Source organism: Bos taurus, chromosome 16, assembly GCF_002263795.3.
Source record: "Bos taurus isolate L1 Dominette 01449 registration number 42190680 breed Hereford chromosome 16, ARS-UCD2.0, whole genome shotgun sequence".
In the NCBI taxonomy this organism is placed as follows: Eukaryota; Metazoa; Chordata; class Mammalia; order Artiodactyla; family Bovidae; genus Bos; species Bos taurus.
Window position 1 is genome coordinate 38716535 of NC_037343.1, and position 20332 is coordinate 38736866.

Consider the following 20332-nt stretch of genomic DNA (forward strand, 5'->3'; position numbering starts at 1 on the left):
TTCCAATTTGGAAGCAGTCTGTTGTCCCATGTCTGGTTCTAACTGTTGTTTTTTGATCTGGATACAGATTTCTCAGGAGGCAGGTAAGGTGATATGATATTCCCATCTCTTGAAAAATTTTCCAGTTTGTTGTGATCTACATGGTCAAAGGCTTTGGCATAATCAATAAAGCAGAAGTAGATGTTCTGAAATTCTCTTGCTTTTTCTATGACCCAATGGATCTTGGCAATTTGATCTCTAGTTCTAGTTTCTGTCTTTTCTAAATCCAGCTTGAATATCTGAGAGTTCTCCATTCACATACTGTTAAAGCCTGGATTGGAGAATTTTGAGCATTTCTTTGCTAGCATGTGAGATGAGTGCAATTGTGCAGTAGTTTAAAAATTCTTTGGCATTGCCCTTCTTTGGGATTGAAATAAAAACTGACCTTTTCCAGTCCTGTGGCCACTGCTGAATTTTCCAATTTTCTGTCATATTGAGTGCAGCACTTTCACAGCATCATCTTTAAGGATTTGAAATAGCACAACTGGAGTTCCATAGCCTCCACTAGCTTTCTTTGTAGTGATGTTTCCTAAGGCCCACTTGACTTCAAATTCCAGGATGTCTGACTCTAGGTGAGTGATCACACCATCATGGTTATCTTGGTCACGAAGACCTTTTTTGTATAGTTCTTCTGTGTATTTTTTCCACCTCTTCCTAATATCTTCTGCTTCTGTTAGGTCCATACCATTTCTGTCCTTTAGACAGAAGCTGAAGCTGAATGGTTTTATGAAGACCTACAAGACCTTTTATAACTAACACCCAAAAAAGATGTCCTTTTTCACCTTGAAATGGGTACATCATAAGAAACACTGGGCTGGATGAAGCACAAGCTGGAATCAAGATTGCCGGAAGAAATATCAATAACCTCAGATATGCAGATGACACCACCCTTATGGCAGAAAGTGAAGAAGAACTAAAGAGCTTCTTGATGAAAGTGAAAGAGGAGAGTGAAAAGGCTGGCTTAAAACTCAACATTCAGAAAACTAAGATCATGACATCTGGTTCCATCACTTTATGGTAAATAGATGGGGAAGCAATGGAAAGAGTGACAGACTTTATTTTCTTGGGCTCCAAAATCACTGCAGATGGTGGCTGCAGCCTTGAAATCAAAAGACCCTTGCTCCTTGGAAGAAGAGTTATGACCAACCTAGACAGCATATTAAAAAGCAGAGACACTACTTTACTGACAAAGATTGGTCTAGTCAAAGCTATGGTTTTTCCAGTAGTCATGTATCGATGTGAGAGTTAGACTATAAAGAAAGCTGAACGCTGAAGAATTGATGCTTTTGAACTGTGGTGTTGGAGAAGACTCTTGAGAGTCTCTTAGACTGCAAAGAGATCCAACCAGTCCATCCTAAAGAAAATTAGTCCTGAATGTTCATTGGAAGGACTGATGCTGAAGCTGAAACTCCAATACTTTGGCCACCTGATACGAAGAACAGACTCATCTGGAAAGACCCTGATGCTGGGAAAGATTGAAGGCAGGAGGAGAAAGGGATGACAGAAGATGAGATGGTTGGATGGCATCACCAACTCAGGGAGTTGGTGATAGACAGGGTGGCCTGGTGTGCTACAGTCCATGGGGTCATAAAGAGTTGGGCACAACTGAGTGACTGAACTGAACAGAGATCATTCTGTTGTTTTTGAGATTGCACCCAATTACTGCATTTCAGACTCTTTTGTTGATTATGAAGGCTACTCTGTTTCTTCTAAGGGATGGAGAACATTTAGATATATTCAGTTAAAATATATTCTTTTTCATATTCTTTTCCATTACAGGTTAATAAAAGATACTGAATACATTTCCCTGTGCTTATTTTATATAGTAGTATGTATCTGAAATCCCTAATTATTGTTTATAGACTTTTCGATGATTCCCATTCTAACTGGTGTGAGTTGGTACATCATTTTAGTTTATTATTTCTCTAAAAATTAGAAATGTTGAACATCTTTTCATGAGGCTGTTGGCCATCTGTATGTCAAACAGATGTTCTTAAGGACTATTAATATCTACAGGAAAGAACTTTTCCAAAAGAAGAGAGTTTAGTTGCCCTCTATGTGTTCATGCTGATGTTCAACTGTTTAAATTTGGTTTCAGTGCTATGGACTGTTGCAGATATTTCTTGGAAATGAGGTACTTTATAGCATGGGCCTCTTTCTCTTGTTTCTCCACAGCACCTTGAGGAAAGAGCCTGTGTTCAATGATGAGCTCCCCTCCCGCATCCTATGTGGCACTATAACCATCAAACCCAGTGTGAAGGAGTTTACAGAGACTTCAGCCATGTTTGAGGATGGGACAGTGTTTGAGGCCATTGACTATGTCATCTTTGCAACAGGCTACGGTTATGCCTACCCCTTCCTTGAGGACTCCATCATCAAAAGCAGAAATAATGAGGTCACCTTGTACAAAGGCATCTTCCCCCCATTCTTGGAAAAGCCAACCTTGGCTGTGATTGGCCTTGTCCAGTCCCTTGGTGCTACCATTCCCACGGCTGACCTGCAGGCCCGCTGGGCTGTTAAAGTATTTGCAAGTAAGTGAGCCATTCTGTCTTTCATTCATTTAGTCAACAAATATTTACTAAGGACATACTGCATGCCAAGCTCTGTGATAGGCGCTAGGGATATAAAGGCAATAAGACAGACATGAGCCTTGACCTCACAGAGCTTAAAACAGGGTAGGGGGAATGCTACAACAGGGAAAGGTTTAGGGTGTTGTGGTGAGGATAATTGGGATGTGAGTTACTGTCTAAAAATAGAACAGTCTGAGAAAAGGTATAAAGGTAAGAGACAGCATGGACTGTGTGAGGAATGAGAAGCATTTTAGTGTAACAAAATACAAAGCAGAGGTAGAGAGTAGCAAGAAAGAAAGTAAGGAAGGAACCAGAGCATGGAGGGCCTTACAAGCTATGTCAGAGAGCTTAAACTTCTCATTGGGGGATTGATAGGACTTTGAAAGCCTATAAAAGCAAAAGGACAGCAGTGGGTCACTGCAATGTCAAGTTACCCTGCAAAGATTGAAAGGGCCCTGGTGGGTGTCAGGGCATGCTGGAGACATTATTGGTGTCAATGCTGTCAAAATAACAGTGTCAGGCCACTCCTATATTCTGTTGATAATCTTCTCCCCCTTCCTCCACCTGGATCCTGTGGGCTTCAGGGGCAACGAGTATGTTTATGTGGACAAATTAAGAATACAAGGGTGTATCCCAATGTTCATCGCAGCACTATTTATAATAGCCAGGACATGGAAGCAACCTAGATGTCCATCAGCAGATGAATGGATAAGAAAGCTGTGGTACATATACACAATGGAGTATTACTCAGCCATTAAAAAGAATACATTTGAATCAGTTCTAATGAGGTGGATCAAACTGGAGCCTATTATACAGAGTGAAGTAAGCCAGAAAGAAAAACACCAATACAGTATACTAACACATATATATGGAATTTAGAAAGATGGTAATGACAACCCTGTATGCAAGACAGCAAAAGAGACACAGATGTATAGAACAGTCTTTTGGACTCTGTGGGAGAGGGAGGGGGGGGGATGATTTGGGAGAATGGCATTAAAACATGTATAATATCATATAAGAAATGAATCGCCAGTCCAGGTTCGATGCAGGATACAGGAAGCTTGGGGCTGGTGCACTGGGATGACCCAGAGGGATAGTATGGAGAGGGAGGTGGGAGGGGGGTTCAGGATGGGGAACACGTGTACACCCGTGGTGGATGCATGTTGATGTATGGCAAAACCAATACAATATTGTAAAAAATAATAATAATAATAATAAATTTTTTTTAAAAAGAATATAAGGGTTACACAGAGAAAAACAATGTCTCAAATGTTGATTTAATTTACTCCAGAAAACTAAAATCATGGCATCTGGTCCCATCACTTCATGGGAAATAGATGGGGAAACAGTGGAAACAGTGGCTGACTTCATTTTGGGGGGCTCCAAAATCACTGCAGATGGTGACTGTAGCCATGAAATTAAAAGACACTTACTCCTTGGAAGTAAAGTTATTACCAATCTAGACAGCATATTAAAAATCAGAGATATTACTTTGCCAACAAAGGTCCATCTCGTCTAGGCTATGGTTTTTCCAGTAGTCATGTATGGATGGGAGAGTTGGAGCATAAAGAAAGCTGAGTGCCGAAGAATTGACACTTTGAACTGTGGTGTTGGAGAAGACTCTTGAGAGTCCCTTGGACTGCAGGGAGATCCAACCAGTCCATCCAAAAGGAGATCAGTCCTGAGTATTCATTGGAAGGACTGATGTTATTTTTTTTTTTTTTTTTTTTACTTTACAATATTGTGTTGGTTTTGCCATACATCAACATGATTATCTCAATAGATGCAGAGAAAGCCTTTGATAAAATTCAACATCCATTTATGATAAAAACTCTCCAGAAAGCAGGAATAGAAGGAACATACCCCAACATAATAAAAGCTATATATGACAAACCCACAGCAAACATTATCCTCAATGGTGAAGAATTGAAAGCCAGAAGGACTGATGTTAAAGCTGAAACTCTAATACTTTGGCCACCTGATGCAAAGAGCTGACTCATTTGAAAAGACCCTGATGCTGGGAAAGATTGAAGGCAGGAGGAGAAGGGGACAACAGAGGATGAGGTGGTTGGATGGCATCACCGACCCTATGGAGATGAGTTTGAGTAAACTCCGGGAGTTGGTGATGGACAGGGAGGCCTGGTGTCCTGCGGTTCATGGAGTCACAGAGTTGGACATGACTGAGCAACTGAACTGAACTGAACTGAATCATGTTGATCGCCACTGTTAAAGTATGCTTTTATTCAAGGATTCAAGAACCTTGGCCAATATAGTTGTACCTTACCTAACATACTGTCCATAGAAATTTAGACTATAGGTAATAAAGAAAAAGTTACAATCATAGAGCATATGTATATGTTTTCTTAACATGTTGTGGGTAATCAAGTTTCTATTTCAAATGTACCATGAAGGATGATTACTTTCAAAAACCCATCATGAAATCTTTTGTAAGTGATCCTATTGTTTTTTTCTCTTGAAAGGCACAACACTCTTATGGGAATATCAGATACAGTTCATATATCCAAGAAATTTACATAAAACTAAGGGCATCATTTATTCATTCAACAAATATTCACTGAACACCTGCTGTGTGCAAGGCTCTGTCTTGGCACTTAAGATACATTGAGCAAAATGACCAGAATTCTGGTCCCTTACTTTCTCATAGGGGCATAGCAAATATCTGACCACAGGGTACCAGCAGGCTGAGGCGAGATATGAACAATGATTGGGGAGTATTCATGAGAATGTCATAATATCCCCTGCCATTATTACAGAGGCAAATTAGCTATAGTTAGCAATTGGAAGAGGCCTCCATTAATGTGAAATTTACAAAAAACTAAAAATTTTCTGTCATCCCTTAAAATATCCTCCAGGCTGATGCTGGAAAATCCAGATTTCCTTCCATTGTCCCAATTGAATTGCCATGGACCTTAGATTGAATTACTTTACCAGACTATCTCTTGAGATAATTCTTAGTAAGAGGATGCAGAAAAAAATATGAAGACACTGGTAAGCTATTATATGCATGAGGCATGTTGAGGATTAGGCCCTTCATTATGTCATCAGAAGTATAAGACTGAGTCACTTGAAGCTACAAACTTCTCCACGGTCACTATCTCACAGAAAGCCAGTTTTGCAATTCCCAGAGCAAGTTCATTGGCTTCTCAAATCTTTGTTTCTGTGAATTGTTATTCTGCTAAGCACACTAAAGATAGTTCCTCTTGATAGAAAATCTTTTAGGGATATAGTTCATAAACACTGAATGAAATTCATCATGTGTAATTGCATATTTCTGATTTCTTTTTCTTTTTCAATATCTCTGACTTCATTTCTTTTTTAGATTCATGTACCTTGCCAACTACAAATGAAATGATGGATGACATTGAGGAGAAAATGGGGAAGAAACTCAAATGGTAAGAGATGGTACTCGCTAATGAACAAATCTTAAAATTTGCCTTTATATGTAGGGAAACATTAATAGATTCTATAACCTTGTCATTAGTCAGTTTACATTATTGAAACATTTGCTATAATCAAGCAGTATTAGATGGGCAAATAATAATCATTATATTTCTCTTCTATAACTCTAGCACACAGGTTCTCAAACAGGGGTGATTTTGCCCCACAGGGGACATTTGGCAGAATCTGGAGACATTTCTGGTTATTGCAAGTGAAGAGGTCATGCTAATGGGTAGAAACCAGGGATGCAGAGAACAGTCCACCTATACAAAGAATTATCCATCTCAAAGTGTCAATAGTGCTGAGGTTGAGAAATGACTGTTTTCCCAAGAGCTTATTTCCCATCAGCCACAGGTCTATCACTAATTAGCTAACTGGAAAGTGACCGGTGGCAATGCTGTAACAAGAAAACCAAATACAGAATTAAATAGAGTTCACCTGCCCTAATATTTTCTACTAATAGAATAGTCGCTTCTGATTCATCCAATCATGAGTTTTCAAGTAACCATAAATGGGATTTGTAGGAAGTTAAGTGACTCAACATCAGATGTATAAATGTACTCTTTTTTGTGTTAATCACTCCTATAAAAGTCAGTCCTTTTCAAATTAAATGTAAAAATCTATTAAAAATAATTAGGTAATGGATCACATATAGATGAATAAGTGACCATATAGGAAGTATTTCTACTTTAAAGTCTCTAACATGCCATTCATTAAAGGCCCAAGAAAGTCATTGGCTAAGGGCCTAAAGAAGAGAAGACATGGGTATACTCAGACTCAACAAAACCTTCCCTGTTTCATACAGAAAACCATCACAATATTGTAATTAGCCTTTCATACAGAAAACCATCACAATATTGTAATTATCCTCTAATTAAAATTAATAAATAATTTTTTAAAAAATAAAAAGATCAGCCAAAAAAAACCTCCCCTGCACCTCCTCCAGTTCACAGGACAGCTCTGTGAAATGAGCACTCCTATGTGCTAACAGTTCATGCAGCTTACTCTACTCTGCTTACCACCCTTTATGACTGAAGCCAATAAGAATAAAGAGGAGGGGAAAGAGAGGCCTCAATGTCAATCTTATTCTTAAGAGTTTCTAAAGGCAAATGAGATCACATTCCAGCTAAATGCATGAAACAATTTATAAATTGCAGCAAATATTAAAACTATTCATAAACCCAATTTCAGTTCAGTTCAGTTCAGTCGCTCAGTCATGTCTGACCCTTTGTGACCCCATGAATTGCAGCAGGCCAGGCCTCCCTGTCTATCACCAATTAAAACACAACAATATAAAAAACTAACTCTGGAGAAGATCTTACGCAAGTGTCATATAAAGAATATCATGTATCAAAGACTAAGTTAATCAGTCACCTTGAGACCCTAGGGTCAGTTCACTCTCGGCTTCATGGCTAGAGGCAAAAACCAAAAATGACATCATAGTTGAACAGAGGTTAGAAAGGAGAGGAAAAAACAAAAACAGGTAATTTAAGTCAAAGAACATATGATGCATTCTATGTTGTGAGAAAAGAGAGGAGTCATGGGGTATCACTGGAGTTGCTGACTAAAATGCTACTTTTCTGAAAGTAAAAAAAATGAAATTTGTGCCTCTGTTTACAAATGTGGCACTCACTGCAATGTGTTATTTTGTTTCCTCAGGTTTGGCCAGAGCCAGACTTTGCAGACAGATTACATCACATACATGGACGAACTGGGCTCCTTCATAGGGGCCAAACCTAACATACCATGGCTCTTCCTGACTGATCCCCAGCTGGCCCTGGAGGTGTTCTTTGGTCCTTGTAGCCCATACCAGTTTCGACTGATGGGACCAGGGAAGTGGGATGGGGCCAGAAATGCCATCCTGACCCAATGGGACAGGACATTAAAGCCAACCAGGACAAGAGCGGTCGGTGAAGCTAAAAGACCCCAACCTTTTTACAATTTGCTTAAAATTCTTTTATTCCCAGTGCTTCTTCTGGCTGTTTTACTTGAATTTTATTGATAAGAAATTTATTTGGGTCTCAGAATTCAGCCTAGAAGTTTAATTGCAGATATGTATACACATATATTAAATTTTATAGCTGTTGTTTCCCTTCTTGCAGATGTAAGAATAAATCCTAGCCAATCTGACTAAAGTCTAAATAAAATGCAAAATAATAACTCTCTTTATGATGAGAATCTATACTTTAAATAGATTTTCACATACTGAATTGGCAAGTTTTGACATGCTTAAGATACAGAAAAAGATGGGAGGGTATATGGGAGTGAGCCCAGATTTGTTGGCTGAATAAAGTTTAATAAGCTTTTTAAAGTGTGTTTGGTCATGGGGAGAATTTACATCACAAAAAATGTTGAGTCTTATAACCCATGACACTGTATATCTCTCCATTTAGATCTTTAATTTCTCCCTCTTGTAGTTTTTAGCACTGTGCCCATTTTATGTCATGTTTATCCTGAGTATTAAGCATTTTTGAATATTATAGTTTAATTTTTTAAATTTCTTATTGTTTATTGCTAATATATAGAAATGCACTCATTTGTTCTAGGAACTTTATATAGACCTATATACTCTACATAAATAATCATGTTGTCTAAAAATAAAGATTTCATGTAAATGTATGGCAAAACCAATACAATATTGTAAAGTAAAAATAAATAAATAAAATTAAAGATATTTTACTTCTCTCATTTAAAATTAAATGTCTTTTATTTCTTTCTCTGCATTATTGCACTGACTAGAAACTCCAGTATTATGGATAAAAGTGGGGAGATCAGACATCCTTGCCTTGTTCTTGATCTTAGGAATAAAACATTCAGTCTCTTACCATTAAACATGATCTACCTATAGATTTTTCATAAATGTCCTTCATTAAATTGAAGAACATTCCTTTTCTTCCTAGTTTTCAGACAATTTTCATCAAGAATGGATTTTGTCTTTTTCAACTGCTTTTTTCTGCATCAATTGAGACGGTCTCTTTTTTGTTTTTTTTTTTGTTTGTTTTAGTTTATAAATATGGTGAATTCCACTGTCTGTTAAACCAATCTTGCATTCCTGAAATAAAACCCAACTTGGTCATGATAAATATTATCCATTTTATATGCAATAGGATTATATTTGTTAACATCTGATAAGAATTTTTATACTTTTGTCTGTTAGGGATATTAATCTGTCTTTAATTTCTCATAATATTTTTGTCTGGTTTTGGTATCCATGTAATGATGGACTTATAGAACAAATTGAAGAATATTCTGTCCTCTTTGTCTGGCAGAGTTGTATATAATTGGCATTATTGTTTTCTTAAATGTTTAATGGAATTAGTAGTGAAGCCATCTTTAATCTGAAGTTCTTTGTGGGAAAAGTTTTAAACTAAAAATTCAAGTTCTGTCATAGATGTAAGGCTATTCAAGTTATATATTTCTTCTTAAGAGAGTTGTGGCAATATGAGTATTTCAAGCAATCTGTACCTTTTACCTCACATAATTCAATAGTGACATGATAGTCTTATCAACAAGTGGTACTGGAACAATTGGATATTTATATGATATAAAAATAGTGATTTGAAACATAAAAACACTTGAGAACAGGAAAAGTGAAAATTTGAACTTCCCTGGTGGTATAGTGGTTAAGAAATTGCCTGCCAATGTAGGGTCAGATCAGATCAGATCAGATCACTCACTCAGTTGTGTCCGACTCTTTGCGACCCCATAAATCGCAGCACGCCAGGCTTCCCTGTCCATCACCAACTCCCTGAGTTCACTGAGACTCACGTCCATTGAGTCAGTGATGCCATCCAGCCGTCTCATCCTCTGTCGTCACCTTCTCCTCTTGCCCCCAATCCCTCCCAGCATCAGGGTCTTTTCCAATGAGTCAACTCTTCGCATGAGGTGGCCAAAGTACTGGAGTTTCAGCTTCAGCATCATTCCCTCCAAAGAAATCCCAGGGCTGATCTCCTTCAGAATGGACTGGTTGGATCTCTTTGCAGTCCAAGGGACTCACAAGAGTCTTCTTCAACACTACAGTTCAAAAGCATCAATTCTTCGGCGCTCAGCCTTCTTCACAGTCCAACTCTCACATCCATACATGACCACAGGAAAAACCATAGCCTTGACTAGATGAACCTCTGTTGGCAAAGTAATGTCTCTGCTTTTGAATATGCTATCTAGGTTGGTCATAACTTTCCTTCCAAGGAGTAAGCGTCTTTTAATTTCATGGCTGCAGTCACCATCTGCAGTGATTTTGGAGCCCCCCAAAATAAAGTCTGACATTGTTTCCCCATCTATTTCCCATGAAGTGATGGGACCGGATGCCATGATCTTCGTTTTCTGAATGTTGAGCTTTAAGCCAACTTTTTCACTCTCACTTTCATCAAGAGGCTTTTTAGTTCCTCTTCACTTTCTGCCATAAGGGTGGTGTCATCTGCATATCTGAGGTTATTGATATTTCTCCTGGAAATCTTGATTCCAGCTTGGGTTTCTTCCAGTCCAGCGTTTCTCATGATGTACTCTGCATATAAGTTAAATAAACAGGGTGACAATATACAGCCTTGATGAACTCCTTTTCCTATTTGGAACCAGTCTGTTGTTCCATGTCCAGTTCTAACTGTTGCTTCCTGACCTGCATATAGGTTTCTCGAGAGGCAGGTCAGGTGGTCTGGTATTCCCATCTCTTGAAGAATTTTCCACAGTTTATTGTGATCCACACAGTCAAAGGCTTTGGCATAGTCAATAAAGCAGAAATAGATGTTTTTCTGGAACTCTCTTGCTTTTTCCATGATCCAGCGGATGTTGGCAATTTGATCTCTGGTTCCTCTGCCTTTTCTAAAACCAGCTTGAACATCTGGAAGTTCACGGTTCACATATTGCTGAAGCCTGGCTTGGAGAATTTTGAGCATTACTTTACTAGCGTGTGAGATGAGTACAATTGTGCAGTAATTTGAGCATTCTTTGGTATTGCCTTTCTTTGGGATTGGAATGAAAACTGACCTTTTCCAGTCCTGTGGCCACTGCTGAGTTTTCCAAATTTGCTGGCATATTGAGTGCAGCACTTTCACAGCATCATCTTTCAGGATTTGGAATAGCTCAACTGGAATTCCATCACCTCCACTAGCTTTGTTCGTAGTGATTCTTTCTAAGGCCCATTTGACTTCACATTCCAGGATGTCTGGCTCTAAGTCAGTGATCACACCATTGTGATTATCTGGGTCGTGAAGATCTTTTTTGTACAGTTCTTCTGTGTATTCTTGCCACCTCTTCTTAATATCTTCTGCTTCTGTTAGGTCCATACCATTTCTGTCCTTTATCGAGCCCATCTTTGCATGAAATGTTCCTTTGGTATCTCTAATTTTCTTGGAGAGATCCCTAGTCTTTCCCATTCTGTTGTTTTCCTCTATTTCTTGCACAGATTGCTGAAGAAGGCTTTCTTATCTCTTCTTGCTATTCTTTGGAACTCTGCATTCAGATGTTTATATCTTTCCATTTCTCCTTTGCTTTTCGCTTTGCTTCTTTTCACAGCTATTTGTAAGGCCTCTGCAGACAGCCATTTGCTTTTTTGCATTTCCTTTCCATGGGGATGGTCTTGATCCCTGTACATGGGTTCAATCCCTGGTCCAGGAAGATTCCATATGCCACAGGGAAACAAAGGCTGTGTGCCACAAATACTGAGCCCATGTTCTAGAGTCCATGAGCTGCAACTACTGAGACCATGTGCCACAACTTCAAACCCCTCATTACCTAGAGCCTGTGCTCTGTAACAAGAGAAACTACAACAAGCAGAAGCTCACACACAGTAACTAGAGAGTAATCCCCATACACAACTAGAGAAAGTCTGTGCACAGAAACAAAGACCCAATGCAGCAAAAATAAAAATAATAAAAACAAATAAATAGAAGAGAATGGAATGAAATATTTTTTTTAAAAAAGAAGAAAAGTGATATTCTGAGTAAAGATATCTATGCTTCAAGAACATGTTTCAGGGTGTGAAGAGTATCCTCCCAATCCAGACCCAATGCTACAGGGATGCTTTCCCCAACCAAGATTCTCGTGGAAGTGTGGATAAGTACAGTGTTGGCTCTTTTGATTAAAAAAAAATCTAAGCCAACTGGAAATTTCATTGGCAAATTGGAGTAGTTGGTATCTTATTCAGTCAAAAGGACTATACTGATTTTTATCAAACTAAATTTGATGGGATGCTATTTACAACGTCTATGTACTTAGTCCTGTGTAGTAAACAGACTTAAGTATGTCTTTTTCCCATCATATTTATCAGTTATGCAAAATAAGATGAGAACAAGGAACAATGAGGAGCAACAGGGGTCTACAGAGCAAGGCAACTCAAGGGCAATTCATATTCCTGACTTAGTACTTAGCTGGATCTTTGGTGAAATTCATGTTGTGTAAGAATATGTATATGTAGGTGTGTGAATATGTTTGTGACTGAATCCAGTGTGAGGATTATAGCAGGCAAACTCATTAACAAAGTTAAGAAACAAAACCTTTTTTAACTGTTCGTTATCATTGATAACCACTGATTTTTTTTTTTTTTTTACATCAGATTGGGAGAAAGTCTAACAGTTAAGCAACTGCTGGTTTCCCATCAAACACAAACTTCTTTTTCCCCAAACCTCAAACTTTTATTTTGTATTGGGGTACAGCCAATTAACAACATTGTGGTAGTTTCAGGTCAATAGCCAAGGGACTCAGCCATACACGAACTATTTTTAATGTTCTCCTTTACTCCTAAAATCCTGCTGCTGCTGCTAAGTCGCTTCAGTCGTGTCCGACTCTGTGTGACCCCATAGACGGCAGCCCACCAGGCTCCCCCATCCCTGGGATTCTTCAGGCAAGAACACTGGAGTGGGTTGCCACTTCCTTCTCCAACCTAAAATCCTAGCATACAGTAATAAATTAAATTGAGATAATATACTTAGTGTGACCATCACAGAACTCATTAACATGACTCTCTTTCATGTTTGAGAGTACTTCATTAATCTTTGTGGCATTCCCTCTAACAGTCCATGGGGTCACAAAGAGTTGGACACAACTGAGTGACTCTATTATCATCACCTTGCCCCATTTTACAATGAAGTGGAAACTTTGAGGTAACATGAGGATTAAGGGTAGCACTAAGGAGTCCTTTCCAAGAGCTAATTGACTAGTTCCTATTGTTTTCTCTAAACAACACATGAGGGCATTGAGAACAAAAAGGACATATTTATGTCACCACCCACGTATTAATAACATTCTTCATACACAGAAGTACTCTTCAGGAATATGATTAAATGCACTGTGTACATTATATATGTGTATGGGTATATACACATATATGTGTGTATATATATAATACACATATACATGTTTGTATATACAAATGCATATATACATATATATTGTTTGCATGTGTACGTATAAATATGGCACAATGCATTTAATTATATTTCTGAGGAGTACTATACTTCATATGTGAATTACTGTATATGTCTTTGTGTGTATGTGTACATATATTAAACATAGCAAAAATGTAACCATGATTACAAAGACAATGTGAGGGGAGTAGTGTAGGAAACAGAGAAATATTTCCTGGACTTCTCTAGAAAAGGTTCCCAGAGGAGGTGTCATTTGTTTGGACATATGAAGAATACACAGGAGAAGATGGAAAACAGTATTCTAATAAGAAGGAATGAACTCATCAAAGCCATGAATAAAACAATTTCAAGTTCAGTGATAGAAGTAAAGGATATAAAAAGGCAAGTGATAGAAAATAAGGATGAACAGGAAGGTAGGCCAAACTAGATACAGTGTTATATTTTATACTAAGGGCTTTCAGTTTTATGACATTGAAGTGCAGTACATGTCACCCCAAAATATGCCACTATGGCATAAGGATTATCTTGAGGTGAAGCCAATTGGGAATCAGACACAAGAAAAGCTATCTGCCTAAAAGCAGGACAGAAATTCACAAAGAACAAAGGTTAATACCTAAAGACAACTTTAGACTCTATCAGCCTGGAAAAACCACCAGAGGAATCTACATAACAAACGCTACTAAATAGTGCTTATCTTCACCCTTGGAAGCAAAAACCTGCTTTATTTTGTCCTGTCATTTCTCCACAAATTTATTATCTTTTTGTTGAAAATGCTGTATAATTGGAATTCTAAGCCATCTTGGGAAATTACTCATTTTCCTCTGGGCATTTCCCATGTATATATGAGACATACATGTTAATAAACTTCTGTTTTTTTCTCTTATGAACTTATCTTTAATTACAAGGGTCTCAGCCAAGATCTCAGAAGGCTAGGGGGAAAATTATTTTCCCTTCCCTAGAATGTCTACTGCCAAGAGTTAATAGAGGAAAAAATAGATCATACAATCTGAATTTTTTGAAACTTTAGGAGTTCAAAATTAACCTCAATTTATTTTTTCAAGCATACAACATTGTATCTATACTTCTATATACCCTACAGTGTGCTCAACACCAAAAATTTAGGCTCCATTGACCACCATACATTAGATCCCCTTCACCCATTTGATCCTCTCCCTCTGGTAAACACTACTTTGTTCCCTACAAGGTTGGGGGGTTTTGTTGAGTTTGTTCTTTTACTTTGTTATACTTCACATATGATAAAATCATATGGCTTTGCCTTTCTCTGTCTGGCTTATTTCACTTGGCAAAATACCAAGGTCCATTCATTTTGTCACAGTTGGCAAGATGTTATTTTTGTATTTCATCACACACACACACACACACACACACACACCTTTATATACACCACTTCTTCTTTATCCATGTATCCACTGATGGGCACTTAGGTTGTTTTCATATATTGGCTATTGTAATTAATGCCATAGTAAACATACAGGTGGATATAGCTTTTCAAATTAGTGCTTTTTTATAGTGCTTTGGATAAAGTTGCAGAAGTGGGATAGCTGGATCATATAGTAGTTCTTTTCTTAAATTTTTAATATTTAGAGGAATCTATATATTGTCTTCCAAGATGGCTGCACAAATTTCCATTCCTACCTTTTTCTATATCCTTGGCAACATTTGTTATTTCTTAGCTTTTTGATAATGTCAATCTAACAAACATGAAGTAATATATCATTGTGATTTTGATTTGCATTTCCCTAGTAATTAGTAATACTGAACATCTTTTTATGTGCCTGTTGAGTAGAGAGGAAAAAAGTTGGCTTAAAGCTCAACATTCAGAAAATGAAGATCATGGCATCTGGTCCCATCACTTCATGGGAAATAGATGGGGAAACAGTGGAAACAGTGTCAGACTTTATTTTTGGGGGCTCCAAAATCACTGAAGATGGTGACTGCAGCCATGAAATTAAAAGATGCTTACTCCTTGGAAGGAAAGTTATAACCAACCTAGACAGCATATTCAAAAGCAGAGACATTAGTTTGCCAACAAAGGTCCGTCTAGTCAAGACTATGGTTTTTCCAGCGGTCATGTATGGATGTGAGAGTTGGACTGTGAAGAAAGCTGAGCGCCGAAGAATTGATGGTTTTGAACTGTGGTGTTGGAGAAGACTCTTGAGAGTCCCTTGGACTGCAAGGAGATCCAACCAGTACATTCTGAAGGAGATTAGCCCTGGGATTTCTTTGGAAGGAATGATGCTAAAGCTGAAACTCCAGTACTTTGGCCACCTCATGTGAAGAGTTGACTCATTGGAAAAGACTCTGATGCTGGGAGGGATTGAGGGCAGGAGGAGAAGGGGATGACAGAGGATGAGATGGCTGGATGACATCACCGACTCGATGGACACGAGTCTGAGTGAACTCCAGGAAATGGTGATGGACAGGGAGGCCTGGCGTGCTGTGGTTCATGGGGTCCCAAAGAGTCGGACACAACTGAGTGACTGAACTGAACTGAATTGAACTGACCATCTGCATGTCTTTTTTGGAAAAATGTTGGTTCAATTCCTCTGCCCATTTTGTAATTGGGCTCTTTGGGGTGTTTTTCTGAACTGTATGACATCTTTATGTATTTTGGATATAATTACTTATCAGATATATTATTTGCAACTATCTTCTCCCATTCAATAGTTGTCTTTTTATTTTATTAATGGTTTCCTTTGCTGTGCAGAAGCTTTTTAGTTTTATATAATCCCATCTGTTTGCTATCACTTTTGTTTCCCTTGCCTGAAGAGACATATCTAGAGAGATATTGCTAAGACCAATGTCAAAGAGTATACTGCCTAAGTTTCTTTCTATGAGTTTTATAATTTCAATGACCTGAATTTTTTAGGAAAAGACTCTGGCAGTTGAATGGAGGATGGCCTCACAAAAGAACAGTTTGGTACGAAGGATCACAGTCAGAAGACTGTTCTGGAAACCAAAGATGGTAATCTCCTAACTTAAACTGATGTGATGGTGATGATATTGGAGATGAGAGGCTAAATTCCAGGGGGAACTGATGGAATTAGTGTCTACCTGAACATGTAGAATAACACATAGAAAGGTAGAGACAGAGACAACATTACAGTTTCCATTGGGAACCTAAGTGGATGGTAACTCTTCCACCTGAACTAAATAATCTCAAAGGACCAGGTTCAGATTAGAAACAGTGATGACAAGTTAGGGTGAGCGAAATTTGAAATTCTTTTGAAAATGTCCCAAAGGCATTTGGAAGCATAGTTCTAGAAGACAAAAGTGAGAGTTTCAAAATTAACATGGGCAAAAACAGTTGTTGAAGCTAAAACCACGAGTGAAATCAGCTAGGGAGAACATGTAGTGTCAAAAGAAAATAGACAGCCCTAGTAGGAAAAGTAAAAGAAGGAAATTAAAAAGAAATACTTAGAAAGATAGGAGTAGAAACTAGGAATAAGTAACATGCTGAAATATGAAGAAAGGAGTTTTGAGGTGTTTATAAACCCAACAAATACAAATTGTCCATTAAATGACAATTCCAAAATTAATCTGAAATCAGTCAAAAAAAAAAGGAGCCTGGAAAATTTTGATGAAGACAAATCTGGGAGAAAATATTTCTCTGTCAGGTGTTTAAGTATTGTGTAAAGATATAATATGATAATTATACTATTATTTCAAATGAATACACAGATTTATGGATCAGAAAAAATGATCCACTAAAACATGAAGTCCTCAGGAGAAAATCTGTGTTGGTCGCAACAAGCCTAACCCAAAATGCCAAGTCCAGACTTGTTTTTAGACTTATTCCCCTGAATCCACAAGGGAACAAGGTTTATTTTCCAAAGTTTATTAAAACTCAGCTTGTCACATCTCCTCCTAAATCTAATTGGGTCTAATAGCTTCAAAATGGTGTACAAGGGGGGCTGAGGTATTAATCGCAAAACTCTGATTCACAACCTGGAATTCAGGGAATTTCCAACCCCTTGGTGTCCATTCCACAAACTGAGGCAGAACTATGTCCCATTTAAGCAGGAAATAGCCAGAGTAGTTACCACCCCATTCCCTCAAAGATTGGGAGAAGGTTGAAACAGGAGTGGTTGAAACCAACTCCCCCTAAAACCTAGTTCCTCTGCTAAGTTAACCTTTCTATCCAAAATTTTATACCCTTTCTTGTCCCATTACCCAAAAGCCAGGTTCACCTCTTGGTGGCTGTCAAGCCAAAAGATACAGCCACACCAAAGGTCAGGGAAAGGAAGTATTTATTATTACTTGCAGCAAGTAAGATGGAAAAGCAATGGCAACCCACTCCAGTACTCTTGCCTGGAAAATCCCAGGGATGGGGGAGCCTGGTGGGCTGCTGTCAATGGGGTCGCACAGAGTCGGACACGACTGAAGCGACTTAGCAGCAGCAGCAGCAAGTAAGAACACTAGAGATCTTTCCCAAAGCGACGTTTCCTCAAACAGCAAAAATCAGAGAAATTTTAAGCTTCTCTTTCTCTGAGGACCCCTTAACCTGTCTTCTTACAGTCCCAAGACTGAGGAGTATCAAAGAAAAGGGGTCACTGAAACAGTAGAACCCTATGGGTCCCTCTTGTTTAAAAAATCCTTTCTGTTCTCTCCATTTTATATTTGGTTTTTTTGTTTGTTTGTTTGTTTTTAGTTCCACAATGGTAGTTTTTTTTTTATTTAATTTAACTTTACAGTATTGCATTGGTTTTGCCATATATCAAAATGAATCTGCCACAGGTATACATGTGTTCCCCATCCTGAACCCTTCTCCCTCCTCCCTCCCCATACCATCCCTCTGGGTCGTCCCAGTGCACCAGCCCTAAGCATCCAGTATTGTTCACTGAACCTGGACTGGCGACTTGTTTCATATATGATATTATACATATTTCAATGCCATTCTCCCAAATCATCCCACCCTCCCCCTCTCCCACAGAGTCCAAAAGACTGTTCTATACATCAGTGTCTCTTTTGCTGTCTCGTATACAGGGTTATTGTTACCATCTTTCTAAATTCCATATATATGCGTTAGTATACTGTAGTGGTGTTTTTCTTTCTGGCTTACTTCACTCTGTATAATAGGCTCCAGTTTCATCCACCTCATTAGAACTGATTCAATTCATATTTGAAGAGAAAATGTTTCAGCCTCCCAGATCTTCCCTGAGTTCCAAAGGGCAGATTCTAACAGTTGCTATTGGGTTGTTGAAAAAGTTTATTCAGGTTTTTCCATAAGATATGATGGGAAACCCAAACAAACTTTTTGGCCAACCCAATAATCAGGGAGATGAGACAGAGGGTGGTAACTTCCGAGCACAAGATTCCTAGAACACCACCCTGCTACCTCACCACCAATTAATAAAAGTAAAGTCACACATCATGCAGCCATCAAGCCATCACCCCAAATGTTGCCTTTAAAAATACTTACCCCAAAATCATCTGGAAATTCAAGCTTTTTTCAGTATCCATCCAAAAGTCACAAAATGCGCATTCTTTTCAAGCACACATGGAATAATCTCTGGGATAGATCACTTGCTGGACCACAAAACAAGTCTCAATAAATTTAAGAAGCTTGAAATCATATCAAAGTATATTTTCTAACTATACCAGGATGTGATTAGGAATAAACTACAAGAGAAAAACTACAAAACCCAAAAACACATAAAGGTTAAACAATACATTACTACACAATCAATGGGTCACTTTAGAAATCAAAGAGAAAATCCAAAAATACCTTAAGACAAATGAAAAAGAAAACACAATGATCCAAAATCTATGGGATGATCTAAAATGAAAGTTTATAGTGATACAAATCTACCTCAGGAAACAAGGAAAATCTCAAATAAATAATCTAATCTTACACCTAAAGGAAATAGAAAAAGAAAAACAAAATCCAAAGTTAGTCGAAGGAATAAGTTTAAAGAGCAGAGAATAAACAAAATGGAAATTTTAGAAAACAATTTAAAATATCAATAACACTAAGAGCTGGCTGGTTCTTTGGAAAAGATAAAATTGATGAAAACCTTAGCCAGATTCAGCAAGAACAAAAGAGAGAGGGCCCAAATAAATAAAATGCAAGAGTTATAACTGATACCACAGAAATTCAAAGGATCCTTAAGAGAATATATAAACAATTATATGCCAATTAAATGGACAAGGTAAAAGAAATGAATAAATTCCTAGAAATGTTAAATCTCCTAAGACTAAATCAGGAAGAAATAGAAGGTATAAACAGACAAATTATCAGTAATGAAATTAATAATTTTAAAGTTTCTAAAACAAAAACCCAGGAACACATGGCTTCAGTTGAATTCTACCAAACATTTAAATAAGAGTTAACACCAATCCATCTCAAATAATTCCAATAAATTGAAAAGGGAAGAATGCAGGTCCATTACAATCAAATTTTCTAAAATTTTTGAAAGCTTAGTATTGATATTTATATCTGTTATTTTATTTTCTGGATTTTTAGTGTATGGCAACTTTTTTGAGATTTTTCAGCCTGGGACAGGCCAGTAAATACAGTTTTCAGGGGCTTCTAGTTTAAGATATCTTTCTTGCCTTCCTTGAAACAGTAAGTATTGCCTTCATATAGTCACCATTTCAAAGTTCAAAGGAATTTGAAAGACTGCCTAGTTCATTCCTTGATAGAGGTTTGTGTTTTCTGCACAATATCCAGCCTCCTCTTTGATACCTATTTAGGCATATGATTCATTCATGACCTTCTGGAGCAGCCTTCAGATTACTGACTGCCTCTAGTCACATATCCAGTATGATTACTATTCATTCACAGTGGTGACTAGCCCTGCGATGTCTGTAATTTTCAGAGTCAAATGTAGGAGTCATGTTCTATCTACTTGCTCAACAACCAAAAGTAAAGCACTGAAT

The 20332-nt window shown here is 37.8% G+C and overlaps 1 protein-coding gene across 1 annotated transcript in view; it reads left to right on the forward strand.

The window, feature by feature from the left end:
- The window catches only part of LOC517828 (putative dimethylaniline monooxygenase [N-oxide-forming] 6), a 29837-nt gene extending 21201 nt beyond the window's left edge, over positions 1 to 8636 (forward strand). The window contains exons 6-8 of the mRNA XM_005216926.5: positions 2215 to 2570; positions 5950 to 6022; positions 7728 to 8636. Of these exons, the coding sequence (XP_005216983.1) occupies positions 2215 to 2570; positions 5950 to 6022; positions 7728 to 8070 (772 nt within the window). The 3' untranslated portion in view covers positions 8071 to 8636. The remainder of the gene's footprint in view (positions 1 to 2214; positions 2571 to 5949; positions 6023 to 7727) is intronic.
- The last annotated feature ends 11696 nt before the right edge of the window (positions 8637 to 20332 follow it).